General features: G+C 38.4%; 1 protein-coding gene across 1 annotated transcript in view; it reads right to left on the bottom strand.

Annotated features, from left to right (window-relative positions):
• Window positions 1–6,211, bottom strand: part of LOC146469478 (uncharacterized) — a 12,333-nt gene extending 6,122 nt beyond the window's left edge. The window contains exons 1-3 of the mRNA XM_085123087.1: window positions 6,000–6,211; window positions 2,795–2,851; window positions 1,436–1,610 (exon numbers count right to left, since the gene is read on the bottom strand). Coding sequence (XP_084979213.1) covers window positions 1,436–1,610; window positions 2,795–2,851; window positions 6,000–6,149 — 382 coding nt within the window. The 5' untranslated portion in view covers window positions 6,150–6,211. The remainder of the gene's footprint in view (window positions 1–1,435; window positions 1,611–2,794; window positions 2,852–5,999) is intronic.
• Window positions 6,212–12,752: the final 6,541 nt, after the last annotated feature.

The raw sequence follows: 12,752 nt of genomic DNA, 5'->3' as shown, positions 1-12,752 counted from the left end.
CTTCCTGCAAATCATGGATGCTAAAAATCAATCCTAAGAAGACGAAAGTAATGATCTTTCAGAAACGCTCAAAGAAATCCGTTGACATTAATTTTAAAATAGACACCGAACCTGTTGAAATTGTTCAGGAATACACTTATTTAGGAACTCGTTTAACCCCAACAGGAAATTTCACTCTTGCGTTAGATCACTTAAAAGAAAAGGCCATGCACGCCTTCTCTAACATCCAAAAACACACACTCCTCAGTAAACTAAATCCCAACACAGCATCTCAGATCTTCGACACGATGATATTCTCGATCTTAAGCTATAACAGTGAGGTTTGGGGTATGTACACGAAGAAGGAGTTCCAAACATGGGATACTTCCCCATTAGAAAAAGTACATTTAAAGTTTTGCAAACGCTACTTGGAGGTAAACAACAAAGCCTCTAACCTAGCATGTAGGGCTGAGTTAGGGCGATATCCATTACTTATTGCAATAAACCAAAAAATTATGAAATACTTTGTTTACCTAAACAATAAGGAGAATGACTCTATCGTTAAGCAATCTTTTCTGATGTCAAAACATTTACACTCCATTAATAATTCCGGTTTTTACTCTAATTTTATGGGCATGTTAGAAAAGTACTATCCATCTGATCTAAATCCTGAAAATTTTAGCAATGAGACAATAAGGCAAATTGAAACTAATATGAAAAACAAGTATCTACGTTTCTGGCAACACAACCTTGAACACTCAAAAAAGTTAGAGTTCTATAAGGTTTTCAAGAATGAATACTCTTCGTCTAATTATTTAACTCATTTAAGAAATTTTCCTGGTAGACGAAACCTAGTTAAGTTTAAATTAAGTAACCACAAACTCAGAATTGAAGCTGGTAGATATCAGAAAGATCATCTTCCTAGAGAGTTAAGATTACGTCAGTTGTGTCAATCAAATCAAGTGGAAAATGAAACTCATTTCTTGTTTCAATGTAGTTGCTACTCTTTACAGAGGCAGATATTCTATGAAGACATAAGTAAAATGATACCTGATATTCAAACGAAATCGACATCAGACATTGTGAAACTACTGATGAACTCTAAAGACTATAATGTAAACAAACTGGTTATGAAGTTTACTTCTTCATGTATGATTATACGCGACAGGCTATTATTGGATATTGATGATGTAACTTAGAATTAATTATATATTATTATGATACTTTACACTGTTTTTGTTAGTAATTAGATTATATAAGCTTTTGCAATACTGTAAATCTTGTGGTCATGCAAATAAAGCAATTACTACTACTACTACTACTACTACTACTACTACTACTACTACTACTACTACTACTACTACTACTACTACTGCTGCTGCTGCTGCTGCTGCTGCTGCTGCTACCTCTGCTGTCGCTCCTGCTACTGCTACGAATTCACAACGTTTTTCTTTACCTGGAATAGGGATTTTCTTTGCTACACGACAAACGCACGTATCTCCAACCTGACTGCACTTTGACTCCACAACTCTGCGGATGAAGTTCCAGATCAACCAGGCAATGAGTGCAATGATGACTTGAACAATCATTACGACGAACCACAAGATGCACATCACCAAGTAAAACACCATCTGTAATCAGTGAAATTAAGGACTTCAATCAGTGCTTCCAGGAACTCTGAGAGTCGCAACCGTGGAAAAAAAAAAAAGCAATCCAATCTGTATAAAGCGGTCACGCTCGGGGAATGGCTAGGTGATTGCTTCATATAGGTTGCACAGATTTACACTTCAAACACACGTACAAAATAAAGGAGTCTGGTGGTCCGATGGTCATTAAAACAATTTCCAGCATTGATAATAGCAAAACCGTTTGTGTAATAACCAACAACATAAGAAACGTTACCGTTAGATAGTACCAACTGTGCAGGCATATTTAGCATTAATTACAAAAAGCAGACGCCAAGAGCTATTGCAAAGACTTACAAACAATTATGAGACTAATTAGTGTAAAAAAACTCCAGTATTATTGACAGCAAAACTTATTTTTATGGATAAAAAGACACTAGCCCCCCTTCCACGGTTCCTATCCTCGGGGCCCCAGGGGAAGATATTTGGGTCATGGGAAGTCCAAACGGGTGAGTTTACAAGAAAACCCGTTTTGACTTCCTCCTGGCCCAACTATCTGCCCCCGGAGTCTCGGACGATGTCCGATTCCTAATGTAACGTGGAGAAGTACGGTAGTCAAAGAACGAGAAAAATTGAGATTTTCACGGTGCACAGCCCCACTGCGGCCCTATGCCCCACTGGGGGCTCAAAGGACTAAGAGAGAGAGACTGCCCCACTGAGGAACAGAATAGTAATGGCAACGGGGACAGAATGAACAAGATGCAGCTTGTTTCCGGAGAACAAGCTGCTTCTTGTTTATTCTGTCCCCGTTGTAGTATTCAAACTCGTATTCCTTACTGGGCAACGCCAACAGCGTTCCAGGGAGTTTCTCCCCAAATAAATCATTTCCGGGTTGCTGTCAAGCGAGGATTTTTGGAAAGCTTTCACTTGAAAATTAGTTTTGTTTGCATGTGGATGAAAACTTCATTTCATAATAATTAAAACTTCTCACTCAGCTTTGCTTTCATTTCATTTCAAAATAACTCGAAAATATCCATTCAGTTACAAGGGAAAAGCCCTTGGGAGCGAGGTTGCCTCAACACTACACTAATTGTGAAAAAGAGGTGCTGACTACTTCATGTTATATCAGTTTTTTTTTTTTAACATGAAGTCTATTTAACGAATTGCTTCCTTTTTGAAGTTTAACCTACCATTGCTTTATATCTCTTCAACCAAGTCGAGATTCCAAGAATAGTAATGATCACCAGCTGTAATAAGACACACATACAGATAACTTAGTTAAGTAAAATTTCCAAATTATTTAATAATGTTTTTCTCCAACACCTAAAAAAATTAAGAAATAAAATCAAGCATTCGGACGCATAGCTTCCTATGAGGATAGAAAAGTTAAAGACAAATCACTATCTGTTCTATATCACAATGTTAAAAAAATGTAATTTATTTACCCACGAAGCACCAAGAAGCTCTAGGAACTCGTTCAAAGGTGCGTTCAAGGTTGAATTGGAATTTGTAAGCGTTGCCTTTCGTGGAGAGAGGAAAACCGGGGAACTCGGAGAAAAACCCTCGGAGCAAGGACAAGAACCAACAACAAACTCAACCCACATGGGCCCCGGAATAATCTCGTATACAGATGCTTGCCTGGGTACGAGATAAGCCGCAGTTAAGAGAAACAAAGAAATTTGCTAAGACGGAAGACTTAATTAATATAATTTAGTTTGCAAAAAGGAAAATTGAAAAGCCAACTCAATGCACTGAAAGAATGAAAACGTGAAAGCTGCATTCTGAACTCAGAGATCGAAAAGCTGAGTTTACAATTTGAAATTCCGAAATACAAAACACCACACAGAAATAGGAAATCAAAGACGAAAAACGGGAAATAGAACCTGGATTATGAAAAAGGAAATCTGGAAGCAAAAATGGGCTCTTTGAAAAGTATAAATTAGAGTTAAAAAAAGGAAATAAATACCAAAAATCCATTTGGCCGCAAAAGTGCACTTATTTTAATCCCTTCAGCTCTTTTTAAAATCGTAAAGTTTGGCAAACTGGGATTTTTAATCTAAAAACATTGAACAAATTGGACAACTGTTTGCTTAAAAATATATTTTAATTTTGAGACAGACGATAGAACATTCTACCTTGACCTGTCGAGATTCGAGCAGATAGACCGTGGAGCCAGGACAATAGTCGGTATTTTCAAAGAAAATTAAAATTCTAGCCCATTGTTTTAAATAATCAAGCACGCGTGAATTGAAATTTCAACGGCAAAGAACAAGAAGAAAAAACGAACCTAGAAAACTGACTTGCAGTTACCGAGAATTGTACCAAATGATAATAAGAAAACTCTCGCCTTTTACTACGCGCTTAGACTGTGCGAAACTCTTTCCATGTAATCTGCTGCTGAATCGTGGTCGCTCTGACCGCTTGAAACCGTGAGACTATTTAGTGAAACAGGAAAAAACTCTTCTGAATGATTTTGATCATACTTTACAGGATCGGAACGTTGAACCGTGGATTAAATATTTACGTGTGACCGTGTTAAACGTGTGAAAACTATTGTTCTTCAACTCTTTAAGCCCAACATGCTCGTCTCCATGCAGAAGCTACTCGGTGAGCTTAAAAGCCGTTTTGGGTAAATCAAAGTTATAGTAGGGAATGGCATCTAATTTCTCGTTGCAATATCACTATACTTAATTGAACAGGACATAAATAAATAATGATCAACTAAGGTAAAGGTTTTGACGTTTAAACAAACTCAGACACAAACAACTGTATGAGAATCGCGAGGAAAATATAGGCCTGTTGATACTGGAGTATAAAGGGTTAATCCGTTCACTGAATCTCGGCTGCTCTATTCAAACTTATCAATTCATTGCAATTTCATGGCCGGAAAAATGGGCCAAGCTAAGAAATGAAACGGAACAAATAATAGATGAGTCATAAGATGGTTGGTAGTCACAAAGACCACCTAAATTACAAAATACGCTGAATTTGAAATACTATACTATTAAATACAAAATACATGATGCATAGGAAGCAGTATTTCGCATACGCGTACAGGGAATTCGAATGTTTTCTATTATTTGAGAAAAAAAAAAAAAAAGAGGAAGGAATTTTGTGCTATCGAAAGGGTAGTTTTCCGGGAACATAAATATTCGTCAGTGGCATCTATCACATGTGTTAGCCGGGAGAGTTGTACAGTGCATTGTTTCCCGGCAGCGACTTTCATTTGTAAATAAACAAATCGGTCTTGACGCTCTTGTTATTACATGATACTCATCCAAGTTGCCTAAGATTTCAACTGAAAAAAAAATAGGAATTTGTTCGTAGTGAACGTTTTTTCTTTTTTTTCTTTATCTTGCGATAGTTCAGGAGGTGATCTATCGGTCTAAAAACTACTGCATACGGTATGCAAGAATTTTCTATATTACATTTACAAGTCCACAAAATAATGAATTTTGCTTATGAATATTTTATATTTGAACAGTACATAATCTTGATACTTCATCCAAGAACATCAAAAAATGCCCATTGAGAAATTTCAATACTAGTTCCATCGATCCTTGTCTTGGCAAACAATGTGTTAAATAGAAATTTAGTTCTTGCATGCATAGTATTCAGTATTGAAAATAAGCTTCCCTTGAAAAGCAAAACGAGATGTCCAATGCACCTCGGCCTAGATAAAAAAAACTTTGCGAGGTGTATATGACATACACAGTCAACCTAAAATATCAAACCTTAGTCTAGAAATAGGCATTGAATAACCTACGAAATGAAAGTCACATCCATTTTGCGAAAAGGTGCCTTCAGTCTTTCTGCCTGCTTCATTATTGAAATGCGAAATTTCAATATCAATGGCTAGTAAGCAGCCAGTTTTTTAAAGCCATAACGGCTTTAGTTTGCTCATCACAAACATTCTTATAGCTGATGATGTTCATGGAATCGATGTATGCATGAGTTCTCGCACATAACCGTCCAATGGTAAAAACACCCCATTAATTTCGGATAGTATTTGGTCCTGGTTAATTGTGAACCCGCCATTGGCAAAGTCAAGACCAGGTGGTTTGCTTTCTAAAGTGTGAATAACCGATTTCGGTTCCAGATATTTTCATTTTATTCCCTTTTAAAATCGTTCAGTGACTTAAGGCAACATCTATAAGGACTGGAATAGTAATTGTGTAGAACATAAAACTGAGTTTCAGCTGTGCTCAGGCAAAGTTGGCAAAGCTCGAAAGCGGAAAAAGTATGGAGTCGCTTATTTTTGCTTTAACAGGCTTGATGAAACTGTAATGACAGATTTTAACTGAATAAACAGGGAAAAAAACCCAAGACGTTCTTACAATTTACAATATAGGAAATGATAAGTTTACGTTACAGAAAATATCAATAGTTATTTACCCCAACTCCGGACCACAAGCCTGAACCTTCGGGTCCACCTTTGCTGAGCCAGATAAATCCGCATATCAGCTCTATAAAGGCACACACACCGATCAAAATGGATATGATTCCAGCCGCTTTGGCTTTGCCTTCTTCAACGAGATCATTCATCGCCGGGAGCTGTTCAAGATACTATCAGAACGGAGCTGAGAAAAGCTGAGATGGGAGCGTATTTCTCGGAACCGCTTCTTGTAGACCGCCAAGGGCGTTGTGGCACTCAGCGCCCAGATACAAATTACATCGAGCAATTTGCATTATTTTGTGTATAATTACTCTTTATTATGCACCAACACAAATACCAAGAACTTTGCATTGCAGGGTTGGTGATGATACAGGCAGAATGTCTTGCCCGAAATTTCGGGCGTCGGTTGGTGTGAAAAAGTGTTTTCTTTTACGAAATTTCGCCGCGCAACCTACAATGCAGGTCAAAAGTGTTGGGACACTTAGCGAGATACTACTGAAATAATCTCCCCCCACCCCCTCCCCCCCAAGCAATGTTGAGATTTGACACTACAACACAGATTTCAACAAAAATACTGTTTATCTGCATCTTCCAACATTGTTTGGGGGGGAGGGGGGTGGTACGCTCCAATTGTGACCCCAAAAAGCCAACTTTACTTGGAATACATGATTATATTGGACAGGTGTCCCAACTACTTTTGACCTGCATTGTCTGAGTTAGGGGTGAACATCCAGGCCCTTTTCTCGGATGTGGAGGAACGTACAAATGATGTTGACCTAAATTTGGAAAATGCAACATCTATTTAGTACATCACTGGACATTTTAAAGTTCTAATTGGGGTGGAAGTGCGCTAAATAGGCCGTTCGAATTCGTGGCATTGTCAATTCGCTCTTTGTGACGTTACGGAGTTTCTTGTTTTCTTCCGTTGTGTAAAAGAAAATGGTTTATCGCGGACATATAGATGCACAGACGAAAGCGTAGTACTGATTGAAAAGTCTTTCGGACTTAAATTTCCTAAAGTGAACTGTTTGCTAAGTAGGCTCGAATTTTGCAGTGACGGTCTACACGGTCTACCATAGCGAATGACTTAAAAATAGATAACATATCATATTTCTTACAGAGTGATGGTAGACCGTGTTGTGATGGTAGACCGTCATAAAATGATACATAACACATGGAATGCTTTCACCCCTGACTGTATTTTATCGTTGGCCATTTATAACTATTTAGGATTGACTACAAATGACATTAGTGCAAGTGTTTTGGTTTTATTGTGATCTTGCAAAAGTCACGCATTCTCGACGTGACATAACCAAATAGTGTGACATTGTTTTCCCTCAGTCACAAAATAAAGCAAAGACTTGTGTTTAATACTTTGTGGCCTCATTCTCCCCTAGACAATTTTTTCTTTAGTATTTAGTACGGCCGCCTCCACTGTTTAGAACTAAATCTAATCGCTTATACATTGACCCGATAGTATTGTCAATAATTTCTCTTCGCACTACGAACGTGTAAGTTTCACCTGTCGTAATTGCAATGCAAACACGTCCTGAAAAATGTAACTAGCTTAAAGCAATTTGCTGAAATAAGCGTGTATCACAATGTATATTCACAAAGGTCTAATTTTCAAGACTCATTTCTAAGCAACTGGTTTTCCCCTTAAAACGGCACGCGATCACAATAGAACGTGTGTTTATGTCCCTAACAAGAACGTCAACAAACGCTTATCTCCGAAATCTAATGACGGTTTTGGCGCAACCTATGCACGTAAATAAACTTGTTTGACGTTAATGCTCAGTAAATAACTTTGAATCACGTCCTTACAGACCGCACAAGCGAAAATGGCCTTATATCACTTCTTTATTTCCAAACTTAGGCATGTTTTCTGACTTGCTAACTGAAAACAATGAAAATTGCGGCTATGACGTCATTCGAAAAATAACCCAAAATTACCTTTCTTCCTCTGCCATTTGTAATCCATGAAACATCCACCAATAAAACCCAATTTTGCCAAAACCCCTCACAAATAGCCAAACGTAGACCACTTCCCAAAGCGATCCATAAACTAACAGAATGCTCATACAGCGTCAAAGCGCTCAGACAATGCAGGTCAAAAGTGTTGGGACACTTAGCGAGATACTACTGAAATAATCTCCCCCCACCCCCTCCCCCCCAAGCAATGTTGAGATTTGACACTACAACACAGATTTCAACAAAAATACTGTTTATCTGCATCTTCCAACATTGTTTGGGGGGGAGGGGGGTGGTACGCTCCAATTGTGACCCCAAAAAGCCAACTTTACTTGGAATACATGATTATATTGGACAGGTGTCCCAACTACTTTTGACCTGCATTGTCTGAGTTAGGGGTGAACATCCAGGCCCTTTTCTCGGATGTGGAGGAACGTACAAATGATGTTGACCTAAATTTGGAAAATGCAACATCTATTTAGTACATCACTGGACATTTTAAAGTTCTAATTGGGGTGGAAGTGCGCTAAATAGGCCGTTCGAATTCGTGGCATTGTCAATTCGCTCTTTGTGACGTTACGGAGTTTCTTGTTTTCTTCCGTTGTGTAAAAGAAAATGGTTTATCGCGGACATATAGATGCACAGACGAAAGCGTAGTACTGATTGAAAAGTCTTTCGGACTTAAATTTCCTAAAGTGAACTGTTTGCTAAGTAGGCTCGAATTTTGCAGTGACGGTCTACACGGTCTACCATAGCGAATGACTTAAAAATAGATAACATATCATATTTCTTACAGAGTGATGGTAGACCGTGTTGTGATGGTAGACCGTCATAAAATGATACATAACACATGGAATGCTTTCACCCCTGACTGTATTTTATCGTTGGCCATTTATAACTATTTAGGATTGACTACAAATGACATTAGTGCAAGTGTTTTGGTTTTATTGTGATCTTGCAAAAGTCACGCATTCTCGACGTGACATAACCAAATAGTGTGACATTGTTTTCCCTCAGTCACAAAATAAAGCAAAGACTTGTGTTTAATACTTTGTGGCCTCATTCTCCCCTAGACAATTTTTTCTTTAGTATTTAGTACGGCCGCCTCCACTGTTTAGAACTAAATCTAATCGCTTATACATTGACCCGATAGTATTGTCAATAATTTCTCTTCGCACTACGAACGTGTAAGTTTCACCTGTCGTAATTGCAATGCAAACACGTCCTGAAAAATGTAACTAGCTTAAAGCAATTTGCTGAAATAAGCGTGTATCACAATGTATATTCACAAAGGTCTAATTTTCAAGACTCATTTCTAAGCAACTGGTTTTCCCCTTAAAACGGCACGCGATCACAATAGAACGTGTGTTTATGTCCCTAACAAGAACGTCAACAAACGCTTATCTCCGAAATCTAATGACGGTTTTGGCGCAACCTATGCACGTAAATAAACTTGTTTGACGTTAATGCTCAGTAAATAACTTTGAATCACGTCCTTACAGACCGCACAAGCGAAAATGGCCTTATATCACTTCTTTATTTCCAAACTTAGGCATGTTTTCTGACTTGCTAACTGAAAACAATGAAAATTGCGGCTATGACGTCATTCGAAAAATAACCCAAAATTACCTTTCTTCCTCTGCCATTTGTAATCCATGAAACATCCACCAATAAAACCCAATTTTGCCAAAACCCCTCACAAATAGCCAAACGTAGACCACTTCCCAAAGCGATCCATAAACTAACAGAATGCTCATACAGCGTCAAAGCGCTCAGACAATGCAGGTCAAAAGTGTTGGGACACTTAGCGAGATACTACTGAAATAATCTCCCCCCACCCCCTCCCCCCCAAGCAATGTTGAGATTTGACACTACAACACAGATTTCAACAAAAATACTGTTTATCTGCATCTTCCAACATTGTTTGGGGGGGGGGGGAGGGGGGTGGTACGCTCCAATTGTGACCCCAAAAAGCCAACTTTACTTGGAATACATGATTATATTGGACAGGTGTCCCAACTACTTTTGACCTGCATTGTCTGAGTTAGGGGTGAACATCCAGGCCCTTTTCTCGGATGTGGAGGAACGTACAAATGATGTTGACCTAAATTTGGAAAATGCAACATCTATTTAGTACATCACTGGACATTTTAAAGTTCTAATTGGGGTGGAAGTGCGCTAAATAGGCCGTTCGAATTCGTGGCATTGTCAATTCGCTCTTTGTGACGTTACGGAGTTTCTTGTTTTCTTCCGTTGTGTAAAAGAAAATGGTTTATCGCGGACATATAGATGCACAGACGAAAGCGTAGTACTGATTGAAAAGTCTTTCGGACTTAAATTTCCTAAAGTGAACTGTTTGCTAAGTAGGCTCGAATTTTGCAGTGACGGTCTACACGGTCTACCATAGCGAATGACTTAAAAATAGATAACATATCATATTTCTTACAGAGTGATGGTAGACCGTGTTGTGATGGTAGACCGTCATAAAATGATACATAACACATGGAATGCTTTCACCCCTGACTGTATTTTATCGTTGGCCATTTATAACTATTTAGGATTGACTACAAATGACATTAGTGCAAGTGTTTTGGTTTTATTGTGATCTTGCAAAAGTCACGCATTCTCGACGTGACATAACCAAATAGTGTGACATTGTTTTCCCTCAGTCACAAAATAAAGCAAAGACTTGTGTTTAATACTTTGTGGCCTCATTCTCCCCTAGACAATTTTTTCTTTAGTATTTAGTACGGCCGCCTCCACTGTTTAGAACTAAATCTAATCGCTTATACATTGACCCGATAGTATTGTCAATAATTTCTCTTCGCACTACGAACGTGTAAGTTTCACCTGTCGTAATTGCAATGCAAACACGTCCTGAAAAATGTAACTAGCTTAAAGCAATTTGCTGAAATAAGCGTGTATCACAATGTATATTCACAAAGGTCTAATTTTCAAGACTCATTTCTAAGCAACTGGTTTTCCCCTTAAAACGGCACGCGATCACAATAGAACGTGTGTTTATGTCCCTAACAAGAACGTCAACAAACGCTTATCTCCGAAATCTAATGACGGTTTTGGCGCAACCTATGCACGTAAATAAACTTGTTTGACGTTAATGCTCAGTAAATAACTTTGAATCACGTCCTTACAGACCGCACAAGCGAAAATGGCCTTATATCACTTCTTTATTTCCAAACTTAGGCATGTTTTCTGACTTGCTAACTGAAAACAATGAAAATTGCGGCTATGACGTCATTCGAAAAATAACCCAAAATTACCTTTCTTCCTCTGCCATTTGTAATCCATGAAACATCCACCAATAAAACCCAATTTTGCCAAAACCCCTCACAAATAGCCAAACGTAGACCACTTCCCAAAGCGATCCATAAACTAACAGAATGCTCATACAGCGTCAAAGCGCTCAGACAATGCAGGTCAAAAGTGTTGGGACACTTAGCGAGATACTACTGAAATAATCTCCCCCCACCCCCTCCCCCCCAAGCAATGTTGAGATTTGACACTACAACACAGATTTCAACAAAAATACTGTTTATCTGCATCTTCCAACATTGTTTGGGGGGGGGGGGGGGTGGTACGCTCCAATTGTGACCCCAAAAAGCCAACTTTACTTGGAATACATGATTATATTGGACAGGTGTCCCAACTACTTTTGACCTGCATTGTCTGAGTTAGGGGTGAACATCCAGGCCCTTTTCTCGGATGTGGAGGAACGTACAAATGATGTTGACCTAAATTTGGAAAATGCAACATCTATTTAGTACATCACTGGACATTTTAAAGTTCTAATTGGGGTGGAAGTGCGCTAAATAGGCCGTTCGAATTCGTGGCATTGTCAATTCGCTCTTTGTGACGTTACGGAGTTTCTTGTTTTCTTCCGTTGTGTAAAAGAAAATGGTTTATCGCGGACATATAGATGCACAGACGAAAGCGTAGTACTGATTGAAAAGTCTTTCGGACTTAAATTTCCTAAAGTGAACTGTTTGCTAAGTAGGCTCGAATTTTGCAGTGACGGTCTACACGGTCTACCATAGCGAATGACTTAAAAATAGATAACATATCATATTTCTTACAGAGTGATGGTAGACCGTGTTGTGATGGTAGACCGTCATAAAATGATACATAACACATGGAATGCTTTCACCCCTGACTGTATTTTATCGTTGGCCATTTATAACTATTTAGGATTGACTACAAATGACATTAGTGCAAGTGTTTTGGTTTTATTGTGATCTTGCAAAAGTCACGCATTCTCGACGTGACATAACCAAATAGTGTGACATTGTTTTCCCTCAGTCACAAAATAAAGCAAAGACTTGTGTTTAATACTTTGTGGCCTCATTCTCCCCTAGACAATTTTTTCTTTAGTATTTAGTACGGCCGCCTCCACTGTTTAGAACTAAATCTAATCGCTTATACATTGACCCGATAGTATTGTCAATAATTTCTCTTCGCACTACGAACGTGTAAGTTTCACCTGTCGTAATTGCAATGCAAACACGTCCTGAAAAATGTAACTAGCTTAAAGCAATTTGCTGAAATAAGCGTGTATCACAATGTATATTCACAAAGGTCTAATTTTCAAGACTCATTTCTAAGCAACTGGTTTTCCCCTTAAAACGGCACGCGATCACAATAGAACGTGTGTTTATGTCCCTAACAAGAACGTCAACAAACGCTTATCTCCGAAATCTAATGACGGTTTTGGCGCAACCTATGCACGTAAATAAACTTGTTTGACGTTAATGCTCAGTAAATAA

This window comes from Pavona decussata, unplaced genomic scaffold, assembly GCF_977016875.1.
Source record: "Pavona decussata unplaced genomic scaffold, jaPavDecu1.1 SCAFFOLD_122, whole genome shotgun sequence".
In the NCBI taxonomy this organism is placed as follows: Eukaryota; Metazoa; Cnidaria; class Anthozoa; order Scleractinia; family Agariciidae; genus Pavona; species Pavona decussata.
The sequence above is the reverse complement of the archived record's forward strand: the minus strand, read 5'-3'. Positions and strand labels throughout refer to the sequence as shown.